A 12164-nucleotide genomic window follows, 5' to 3' on the forward strand; every position below is an offset into this window, starting at 1 on the left:
AAACCTGTAGAATACCAATCAAGGATAAGAATCCCTTGTCAACCATGGATGTTGATGATAGAGAAAGAGGAGCTTGATGTTAGTCTTTGTATGGTGCAGAGAACCACTATGAATTGGATGAGGAAGGTAAACCTAACACCCCTCAACTAGACTAGCAATCTTTGGGGTTGGAAGTCATAAATGCAGAAACATAACCATCTAAAGATGATGGTAGCTGATCACTGGCAGCAGTGGGAGATTGGGCTACAGTTGTTAGAGGAAGACTTGATACAGATTGAGCTTGCATTGCAATAAATGCACGTTGTGCGATGTTCAGGAAGAGGCTGGACAATAGGGTAGCAACAATGGGCAGGGTGCCAAGGGCCAATGATGATGTGGCAGCAGTCATGATGGGCTGGACAGCCATTGGAGGGAGTGCTGATGGTTGAAACCTGCAAGACAAGGGATGAGATTGAATGGTTGGCAGCCTATAAATTTATAGATGAGTGGACCCTTCCAAATAAGGGTTTGCTTATAGGACATAGACACTCTCTAGGACTATGCACCGCTTAATGAAACTTTGGGTCATTTACATGTTTTGGGGCTGTTTTAAAGAGCTAATTAGCATAATGCATTTTTACCTCAACATGCTCATCATATGTAATAGTATAGTGCATGAACTTTCTTACATTACATCATACTCTATGTCACTATGATAGTGCTTACAAATTATCCTTTGATTGCACTACAAAATCAGAACAAAGCAACATGTTTGCAGCAGAGCTGGTTGCACCAATTGACTTGGTTGGAGGATGGAGATAATTGCATGGAGGATGGACTCTAGAGGCTGTACCAATTCTGTATGAGGGAGAAAATGAGCAGGTCTGTTCCAGAAATGTAGGGGGACAGCAAAGCACTCTTTCCACCATGTATGGTAGTGATTACATTTGGTGGCTTAGGGTCATCCACATAAGCTTGAGGGATTTTTCTACTTTTGATTCTCTTATCTAGATAGTCCCTGGGCTTGTATGAGTTTGAGGGATGCTACTCTGTGTCTAGATTGTGGTTCATGCATTATTTAGGATGGAAGGTTATGGGAAGAGAGTGTCAAAAGTGGATGCAACAATGGAAGCATATACAAATCCTAAAGTAGACTGCTGAACACAAGAGAGAAAATAAGAATACTGCAAAAGAAGAGAACTTAGAAGAAGACTTCGAAAATGGAATCCATATACAAAGAGGTGAGACAACATAGAACCAATGTGAGTCACTGGGTGTGAAGGCATTGGCACCGACTCCTCTCTTCAGTAAGGACCTGTGAATGATAGATGAATGATGGGAGTAAGGAGAAGTAGCTTGAATTAATAGGCCAAAAGAATGCCATAAATAGTAGTAGGTTATCCATCATAAAATGCCAAAATAGCCATCATAAATAGCCAAATAAAATGCCTAAATGATCAGGAAAATGTCTTGATCCCTAGCCCAGTGAATCACGTTGAGAGAGGGTGTTAGCAAACATGTGAGTTCATGGTTGAGTCTATCCATGGTTCGCCTGGGCCGAAGGATCTGAATCAAAGTTAGAGGTAAAGGATGACTTAGCAGAAGAGTCCGGATCCTGCTTTTTCTTCATCTCCTTCTTCTTCCTCAAAGTTGCTAACTCTTTACAATCCTTCCTTAAGTGTTCCTTCTTACCACAATCACCTCATAACACTGGGTCTTCGACTCCTCCTTCCAATCACCCCTCTCGGAAGCTACAAGAGCCTCACCAGAACCTATATAATGAGATGGAAGCAGGCTCTGTAGACTCAAAGATGCCTTATGCTCAAGCAGCATGAGGACATATGGGTAAAGCTCATAGGTGTTGAGGATGTTTACGCCCTCAAAACATTGGCCACTTCATCAACTTTGGGGGGAGCTTGTAGAGGACCATCCCCACAAGATGTGCATCTAGAATAGCAAACTGAATGTGTTGAAGCTAGTCTTGTGCTTGTGTAACATGGAGAGAAAATGATTGAATAGTATCCTTAGGCTCAAGCTTCATTTGTTGGAGTTGTCCATAAAGTGTCACTGCATACATGGTGGACAGTACCTCATATAACATCTAAAGCTTCAACCATACTTTTGGAGATGTCCTGCAAGAGGTAATCGCTGGTAGAACTTCTAAAGAAGTACATCAAAGTAGAGCAAGACAAGCACATGCATCATCTGTATCCATGTAAGCACAGCTTCCTCATGGTTATCCTCATCAAAATCTTTTGGAATGGGAGGACACTGAGTACATGGAATAGCTCCACATAGAATAGCATAATCTAGAGAGGAGAGTTCACATGTAGTGGAAACCAAAATCTGATTAGAAGATAAGGGAGACTGCTGCAAGGAGAAGTACGCTAAGGACATGGAATAGCTCCACAAGCAATGTACCATAATTGCTTCTGTATAAACCAGGCATAACATCACTCCAAGTTAGATAGTCAGGACCATGTAAGTTATCATCATTAGAAGTGCCTGGAGGAGCCATCTAGAGAGGATAGGAGCAAAGACTGCACAAAATGAGAGTTCACATGTAGTGGAAACCAAAATCTGATTAGAAGATAAGGGAGACTACTGCAAGGGGTTAAAAATATATCCAAAAAATCCCTGAAACAGCAAAAATGATACATAGTCTCTTAGCCAACACTCAAGGTCAGAAAATCAAAACATAGGCTGAATTAAGCAATAAATGCAGCAAACTGACGAAACAGGGCTAAATGCTGACGCAAGCCGAAAACACAAATTCGTGGGCAGTAAATGTAGGCTGTAGTAGACAGCAGACAGGCTGGAAGCAATCAGCAGCAAGTTGCCCGATCAAAAGAGGTATTACAGACCTGTAATCAGCATAAAAAAACATCAGTAGGAACATAGAACTTGCAATTTGATACCATGTCAGAAGTGGAAGCAACAATGGAACCGTATACGGATGCTGAAATAGACTGCTGAACACGAGAGAAAAGAAGAACCTTGCAAAAGAAGAGAACTCAGAAGAAGACTTGGGAAATGGAATCCATATACAAAGACATGAGACAGTACAAAACGAATGTGAGTCACTGGTTGGGAAGGCATTGGCACCAGCTCCTCTCTGCAGCAAGGACCTGTGAATGAGTGATGAATGATGGGAGTGGAGGACAAGCCTGAATAAATAGGCCAAAAGAATGCCATAAATGGCAACAGGTCGGCGGCCAGCATTTAATGCTGGTCAGCCAACTTAAAATGCCAAATTAGCCATCATAAATAGCCAAATAAAATGTCTAAATAATCAGAAAAATGTATTGATGCTGTAGCACACTGAATCACATTCACAGACTCAGCCATGAACAAGGATATATGCTAACAGAGAGGTCTTACCCAATCTTAGAGGGCCCCCTCTCATGCACCAAGTAGGGATGGGGTCATCTGAGGTAGCTATTAGAGGGGGCACCAAGTTCCAACAATGTCTTTGGTGTTGATTCTTTGTAACTGTTCGGCCAATTTTCTTTTGGATAATGGAAAGTTTTTTGTCTTTTTGGGAGGGAAAGAAGACCAAAGGTGATGAGCTTGACCATGCATATAGCTATTTCAAGTCCATTGATGTATTTTACTTTTATGACTTAGCGGATGCATAAGTTTATCCTGCTACAGAAGTGGATGCACTTCCTCTTGCTACTGTATGAAACTTCAAAGTACAACTTGATGTGCTTTTGCAACATTATCTGTATTTTAGTCAAAAGTATTTCGTAATATTATTATAGTTTTACTTGAATCTGGACATTAAGTTTTTTGTTACTAAAGTTGAGCAAAATGAGTCTCAACAGCTTTGAGATGATCATATTGATTGTATAGGTGGTGTCATCATGCAGGGTGTTGAATAACAATCATCTAACTGGAGGAATACCAGATTCAATAGTCAATCTCCCAAGCTTGCTGAGCTTGTACGTAGCTTGAAACCTCTCTTCTTAACTTGCTTTTCATGATTGTTCACTTTAGCAACTTGACCCTTACATGGCGACATCCAGAAACAATTGTGGAAATAATTGTGCAGAACAGCAATGGCAACTTTTGCTTTTAACCTAGTTTCTCTGGTGCTGGTGGTTGTAATTCACAATTCCAATCCCTTCGGTTTACATCATATCTGAATACTAAGCAACAATATGCATCTCTGTATGCAGCAAGATGCTCTGAAGCATCTTCTTCTTTCTCGTATCCTTTTTCAATAGTCGATGTGATAATATGTAGCTTTTTAATACCTCAGAAGGTAACTAGTGGATACAGAGTTTCACATGCTTCAGAGAATATGCAGGAACCTCTCTTTCAACAATTTAACAGGACAGATCCCTGCTGGGGCTTTCAAGCTCCAGAGTTTTGAGTAAGTGGGTGCAATAGCAGTTGCATGTATAAGAAAATATGTTGATTCGTTTTGATAGGTAAGCCTACCTTTGCACAGTTGTGAAGAACAGTTTTGAGGAAATAGAAACCATATAACCATAAGGTAATGATGAAAGAATGTGTTATACTTGCAGCTTTGCAGGTAACAATCTCACTTGTGGACTGAGAGCCCTTCAACCATGCCAGTCTTCTGATTTATCTGGAAATACACAAAGTATCTGACTCTAGGCTAGTGCTCTTCGTTTCTCTATCAGCACTATTGAACCAAGGACATGTGTACAAAGATCATCATATGAATGGTTGATTTTTCTGTGGCAGAGAACGCAAAATCAAATGTGGGGAAGATTATTGGGGGATTGGTTGGTGCAGTTTTGCTCATGTCTGCAGCTGCTTTTGTGATTATATGTTGTGAGAGGGAGCGCCGACGCCTCATTGCTGATGCTGCATTTTATGATGTTCCTGGTAAGAAATGAAGTTTCCCATCTTGTTAAGAGGTCTTGCTGCTGTTTCAATAGTCTCAAATACGGGAAGGGCTTCTCAAGACCTAAAGTAAATAACAATATTTAGTAAACTCATTTTATGCCTGAGATATTTCACTAGATTAGCTTAGCTTGGTTTGGATCAGAGAAAATAGATCTGTTTTGACTTGAATTTAAGTTATTTCAGAGATGGTGTTCCTTGAGCCAATCTGCCAGACTGTCGTCCCAAAGCTTTAGCCATGGTGTGATGAGTTCTGTTGACAGTTTATGTACATCTTCAAACTTTACTGTGCCAATGTCATAGAATTGTGCTTCTTTCATGAGGCTATTAAGAAGTAGAGCCATTTTGTCATCATCATCTAGACGGCTATTGAGAGTGGTCAATTGTTGGTCAAGAAGACTTAAATAATCGAGATGTTGCTTAAGAATCTCCGAAAGATTGTAGGAGATACTAAACAATTGCGCCTGTGTAAGATCAAGATGATGAAAAAGGTTGTCAGAGATGCCGAGCCCGATAATGGTGGGTGCGCTTTCATTCTTCTCGAGCCATTCTTGATGAAGTTGTACATTGCCCTGAACGTGCTCTGGTTCATTAGTGGAGACAACTCTCCATGTGCCTTCTTGCATAAGCATGTGGTGAATCTTTGTCTTCTGAATGGAAAAGCCAACACATGAGAATTTTTCAATTGTGATACCATATCTCGATATCCCAATGGTAGATGCGATGGAGAAAGCTCAAATTGAAGAAAGGCCAAAATTTGATGAAGAAATTTGAAGAAAGCAATCTCAGATTTGAAACGCCCCAAATGCATGTGCTCAACTTCTTACAAAATGCTGGCAGAAAGAGTCACAAGGATGAGACGTGGAGTGTCCAAGGTAGATGGTAGCCATGTGCACATGGCAGATGTGAGCAGGGCGATTGGCAAGAGTAGGGCAACTGGTAGGTGCAAGGCAGATATGCATTTTAAAAAAAAGAGCGTGTCAGAACATGGCTAGAGAGGACAAAGTTGTTGGGGCAGATTGGTACATCTGACCATTGTGAGAGGACACGATCGTTGATGACGACGTTGATTCGCACAGGATGGTGTAAAGAAATGCCCTAACACAAAAACATAAACAAAAACTGTACGACAAAGCACAGACTGATAAAATAACACAATTAGGATTAGGGTAACTCAGAGACAATGAACACAGTGAATGAATGAAGTAATATGACTACTCAATATACGATGCTCATGCAACAAATACACTATGCAGTGAATGAATATTGTACCTCGAACTCCTATATCTGAAGGATCAGGGTGGGGGTAATGAGTTGGAGAGTGTGTCGTACTCTAAAGAGATCACGAATCGCAGCAAGGCAGCCTTCGGATGTCGAACACCAGCAAACGTAGCAATGAGAAAATGGATCTGGTGCAGATAGCAGTGAGGAGAGAGAAAGTTTTAAAACGCAGGTAGGACAGCCTACAGGAGAGAGAAAGACTAAAACGTAGACTGGAGGTGAGAGAACCACTAAAAACGAAGGCAGGATAGCTTGCAAGAGAGAGAAAGACTAAAAACTCAGATTGCAGGAGAGAGAAACACTAAAAACGCAGGTTGGACAGCTTGCAGGAGAGAGAAAGGCTAAAAATGCTGATTGCAAGACTATGATGATGTGGCAGGCTATACGGCAGCAGGTTGGCAGAGAAATAGGAGTCGTCTGGCTGGAATCAGCTCCAAACTGCGTGAAGAGGGTTGGAAATCAGGCGCCAACTGATGGAGACAGCAATGGACAGCTTTGGCTAAAACACCTGAAATCTGCAAAAATGAGACTAAGGGCTGAATGGAGGGTAGCATACATATTTATAGAAAGTTTGGGCCCTCACAAGTGGATTTGTGCTTATGCGACAGAAACTCTCTAGGATCATGATTCTTTTAAATAAATAAGGTTTCTTCATTAATTAAGCATGTTTTGGGCTGTTTAAGTAAAGCTTAATGCATTTTTAGCTCAACACCCCCTCTTAGGTCCAACAATGGTACCACGAGAATTGAGACCAGCCAAGCCCTTTCTTAGTTTATCTTTTGCCCTAAGGCGTCCCACTCCAAAGCAGCTAGAGCATCAAACAAAGAATGCGCCTCGGCTGCACAGTGGCCTACTAAGACTACAGAGGCGATGGTTATCTTATCAAGGGAGCCCAAGTGATTACCCTAGAGAGGATAGGGCATTAGACAAAAGGTGCACGTCGGCTTCCTAGTGGCCTATGGTGGATCCTAGAGTCGACCACTCCAAACGACCGAAAAGAAATAAATACGCACAGATGCATGTTTACATGAACACAATGCCAATGCATGGGATAATGCAAAGGGAGATGTAAGATATCATGCTCATGCAATATGCTATGCAACGGTGCCACTGGGACAGCGCCCTCGCAGGGGAATTGTTCACTTGTCCAAGTGCCCTTTTACAATCATGTCATCCTGACAGTGCGGATGAAGTTACAAATGTCCATAATACAATGCAAAAGAATAAATGGATGTAATATCTAAAAAAACTATAAGCATAATCATTGTCACTATCAAGAGTAGAAGCCGCTTTCTCTTAAACTGGAAGGGAAAGCAAGAGGGAAGCACCCTCTGTGCGTGAAGCTAACGAAGTAGGGGAGGGTGTATCCAAGCCAATCCTGGGTAGCAGGTACTAAAGAACCGGCCGGTTGATTGCTTTGATCAAGATATCTACAAAATTATCTGATGATGGCACAAACTCTAGGTGAATAGTGCCTAGCTTAACCTGCTCTTTGGAAAAGTGGAAGTGGACTTCCACATGTCTTGTCGGTGGTGTGATGATCGGATTGCCTGCAAGGGCAATGGCACTCTGATTGTCGCAGTAGACAACTGTGGGAGAGTCATATAGAAAGTGAAGCATCGTGAGTAAACTCCTCAGATAGATGGCCTCGATGATGCCATTGAAGAGAGCCCGTTATTTAGCCTCGGTTCTGTAGAAGCGGCCACCGTCCCCTGCTTACGGCCGGACCAAGAAATGGAATTTGTGCCCAAGGTAAAGAGGTAGCTGCCATGGAAACGCCGGGTGTCAGAATCTCCTTCCCAATCAGAATCAGTGTATCCATGCAACAGAACCATATGTCAGGCCATAAGAATAAGTACATCGCACGCGACACACGAAGATTTGCAATCCAATGTGACATCCTAGATGCTGTGGAATACTGACTGAGTATGCTAAATGAGTAAGCTAAATCTGGCCTAGTCTGAATTAACCAAAGAAGTTTTCCTACAACAAAATGATAGGTATGTTCATCGAAGGGCTATCCTAGCGTATCCTTCGACAAGAGGACAGTAGGATCTAGAGGTGTGGCCACTGGCCGTGGCTGATCCTGAGTAAACTGATCCACGAGCTGAAGTGCGTACTTCTGCTATGACACAAAAATACAGCCCCCACAACGAACTACCTCCATCATCAAGAAATAAGACAATAAACCAAGTTATGTCATCTCAAATGTAGCTTTAAGCTTGGCCTTGATTTCCGCTATGGCAGCAAAATTTAAGCGTGTGATGAGTAAGTCATTAATGTATAGCAAGATATAGCTAATGCCCTCTGTAGTAGATTGAACATATAAGTTCGGGTCATAAGGGATAGAATAGTATCCATGAGTCTGCAAGAACTCATCCATCCTATGGGACCAAGACCGCGGCGCTTGCTTCAGCTCATAAAGAGCTTTATGTAAGTGGAATACCGTATTCCTAGGGTTTCCTGAAGGAAAGCTCGGTGGTTGCTCCACATAGACTTCCTCCTCCAAGAAACCGTTCAGGAAGACACTCTTGACATTCATTTGATGTATTGGCCAACCGTGGTGAGCCACTACCATGAGTAGCAACCGAAAGAAAGTCAACCGTGCAGTAGGGGTGAAGGTCTCTTCATAATCAATGCTATGCTTCTATTGAAACCCTTGCACAACAAGGCGAGCCTTATACTTGTCTAAAGTCCCATGAGCTTTTAGCTTAGTCCTAGAAATCCACTTTGTTCCGATGACTTTCTTGTGGCTCGTGGACAATCCACCAATGTTCAAGTCTCATTTCAGTCAATACTCTCTAGCTCCTTCTCCATGGTCTCTTGCCATTGAGGGTGCTGAAGAGCCTCCTGCCATATATCCGATTTAGAATGCGCTATATAATTAGCTTTAAATAGCGACGCAAATGATGTTTGAGGAGCAAGTCGGGTGGATCTTCTAGGTTCCTTCGGAGTGGAATCCAGTGGTAGGATCTCTGAATCTTGCATGGTCTGGTGGTAACAGCGAGGTAACGGGTCTCGAGGAGGGGGTTTGGGAGCAGAAGAGTCTGCAGAAATGTCAGGAGTGGGAAGTAGACCAGGCTCAATAGGCACGATCTGTGATGATATGGAAGAAGGAATCGAACTGGAATCAGGTGCAGAGGACTGCACGATATCCCTCTTGTCAAAGACAACATCCCGTCTAACGATCACCTTGGTTGTCCGAGGATCAAACAAACGATAGGCTTTCGCTTCAGAGGAAGATCCCACAAAAATAAGGAGATCAGCTCGGGGAGTGAGCTTTCCTATCTTGTCATGAGGCGTATGTGTGTATGGACGACACCCAAAGACTCTAAAGTGGAAAATAACAGGCCGAGAGCTTTAAAATGCCTCATACGGAGGCTTCTGAAGATGAACCGCAGTCGAGCATTGGTTGAGTATAAACACCGAAGTGTTAACAACCTCGACCCAAAGGCACTTGGGAGCTCTGCTGCGAACAGCATAGAGCGTGCCATTTCCATGACTGTTTGGTTCCTACACTCTACGATTCCATTTTGAGAAGGGAGTTGGTAGAGGTGAGTTGGCGGGAGATGCCATGCTTCTGTAGAAAATCGGATTACTCGTGGGAGATGAACTCGCAACCACTATCACTCATGCAACTGACACGACAACCAGTCTGGTTAGGAACCAACAGCACCCAAGCATAAAAATATATGAAAGCATTTGATTTATGTTTGAGAAAATACACCCACATGTATCTGGAATGATCATCCACTATCAAAAAGAAGAACAACGTGCCGTTCAAGGCGGCAGTGGATGTCAACCCACAAAGATCAACATGAATCAATCTAAGAGGCGTCTCAGTACGATGTGAGGTTTGCTGAGGGAATGGAGCACTGTGCTACTTCCCGAGCTTACATGCCCACAAAGATCAACATGAATCAATCTAAGAGGCATCTCAGTACGATGTGAGGTTTGCTGAGGGAATGGAGCACTGTGCTACTTCCCGATCTTACATGCTTTACAGGCATCTCGAGCTAGCTTCAGGCATAGAAGGCCCTATAACCAGCTCACGGTGCGACAACTCATAAAGAGAGTCATAACCAAGATGCCCTAAGCGAAAATGCCAAAGATGCTCATTGTTCGTAGGCTTGTGAGATGTGGCTAAGGCTTGGAAGCTATGGAACATGGAGCCCTCAGTTGTTGCGTCGGTCAGAAAATGTGTCATGTGGTATAGGCCATTAGGTTGTGCCTCACTGTGAGCAATCACTAAATCAGTCTGAGAGTCAAGGACCTCGATTGTGGTTGCTGTACAGAAGACTGCTCGCCCCAACCGGCAAAGCTGTTGAACAGACAACAAGTTCACCCCAAGGTGAGGGACATGATATACATTGTTAAGCAAAGCTAGATTCAGACCCTTGTCAGTGGCAAAACAAACACAACCTTGGGCCTGAATCTTGACTCAGGAGGTTTTTCCTAGGCGCACCCGTCCGGCTGCAAGGGCTCGGGAATGGAAAATGTCCCCTATAGGAGTCATATGATGTGTAGCTCCACTATCCATAATCCAAATAGAAGCTGAAGTGCTCGGCTGTTACGAGTGGGCCTTTGCAGTAACCTCGTCTTTAGAGGCAACTCACAGATGTGGACGAGACTCGCGTCGGATGTCTCTATGGAGACGATATGGGCCTCCGCAGACCAATCAAACAAGCCTTCTGGAGTTGAGAACGTTGTCGACTGAGATAGTTGAGCAGTGGCAGTATGAGTCTAACCTTTAAATTGCCCCTTGCCATCACCTTGCCTCCCTTGCTAGGGGTTGCCCGCGGCTGAGGGCTGGGGATCTGTGACTTAGATTTTGGTGCTGTGCCTCTTGCCTTTGATCGACACTCGTCGTCAAAATGGCCAATCTTTTGATAATGTTGACAATACCTATTCTTTTAGGTACATTTTGCCACCCAGGTTTGAGAGATTGGGATGTTCCTTGTGATTCCCCGGATTGATTTTGATTTTGAGTGGAGGCTTGGTTTTGTTTTTCCTTCCCTTGTTGCCCTTTCTGAGAATGAGCAACAAGAGCCCCCTCTGAAGAGAAATTCATATGAAAGTGATCGAACAACTGTGCGTAACGCAACAACTGATACTGAAATTTATAGAATGTAGGCATGGTAGGCTTTGAAACTATACCTTCCACAAAATTGAAATATTTCTTGGGGAGTTTATTTAGGGACAATGTGACCTAATCATCAGAGAACTTGGTCCCCATAGTGGAGAATCCAGCTAGAAGACGCCGATACTCGGCCAACTTGACCTTCAAGTCATCCCGGTTAGTGATTTTGAAAAGCTGGAGCTCATCTCAAGATTGATACGATGGGTCCTATCCTGAGCCGCATAGCGGTCAGTCAAGTGTGCCCATCGCTCAGACGCTAAGTCAAAATGTTGAAGCTGAGAATGAAACTCAAGCAATAAGCCCTGCATCAGCTCGACAATAGCGTAGACATTCCTAGCCTTCCATGAGTGGACAACCTCGTATGGAAGTGCGGGATCAGGTTGGGGTTCCAACCCCTATACAAGATCCCATAGGTTCTAGGAGTCAAGGACATGTCTCATCAAGTTCGACCAAGTGGTAAAGTTTGACTCGTTAAAACGAGTCTTGTCATTAAATGTATGCTTGGTAGAAGATAAGCTAGAACTATGAACTATGAGGTGTTGAGTAGATGGGGTAAGATGGATGTGAGGGATAAGATGGTGGAGGTGAATATGTCTAATAGGTACAAGGAGGAGATAGAGGAGGGTAGGTAGAAGTAGGCTGTGAGTGTCCAATGAGTGCCAATTGAGGTGGAGGCATTGGAACATGAATGTTTCCATAAGGTGCTAGTGAAGGTGGAGGCACTGGGACAGGGAAGCCCTATCCAAAGTGAGGCTGGGGCACATCAGTATGACTAGAAGGTCCACTAGGTAAACCCATGGAGGCAAACTGTGGAGTCAACTTATCCACACTCGGGAGAGACTGGGGGATGCCCAGGCTGCAATGATCCCAAAAATGTGCGTGAAGT

At 43.3% G+C, this 12164-nt stretch overlaps 1 protein-coding gene across 6 annotated transcripts in view; it reads left to right on the forward strand.

The window, feature by feature from the left end:
* The window catches only part of LOC148012511 (LRR receptor kinase SERK2-like), a 129985-nt gene that overhangs the window by 89818 nt on the left and 28003 nt on the right, over positions 1 to 12164 (forward strand). For all 6 annotated transcript variants that reach the window (XM_087668774.1, XM_087668772.1, XM_087668773.1 and 3 more), the window contains 4 exons: positions 3852 to 3923; positions 4292 to 4357; positions 4512 to 4591; positions 4696 to 4839. In XM_087668774.1, the coding sequence (XP_087524900.1) occupies positions 3852 to 3923; positions 4292 to 4357; positions 4512 to 4591; positions 4696 to 4839 (362 nt within the window). The remainder of the gene's footprint in view (positions 1 to 3851; positions 3924 to 4291; positions 4358 to 4511; positions 4592 to 4695; positions 4840 to 12164) is intronic.

Source organism: Lygodium microphyllum, chromosome 27 (genome assembly GCF_053477565.2).
Source record: "Lygodium microphyllum isolate KBCC chromosome 27, Lygodium_microphyllum_v1.1.10, whole genome shotgun sequence".
Lineage (NCBI taxonomy): Eukaryota > Viridiplantae > Streptophyta > Polypodiopsida > Schizaeales > Lygodiaceae > Lygodium > Lygodium microphyllum.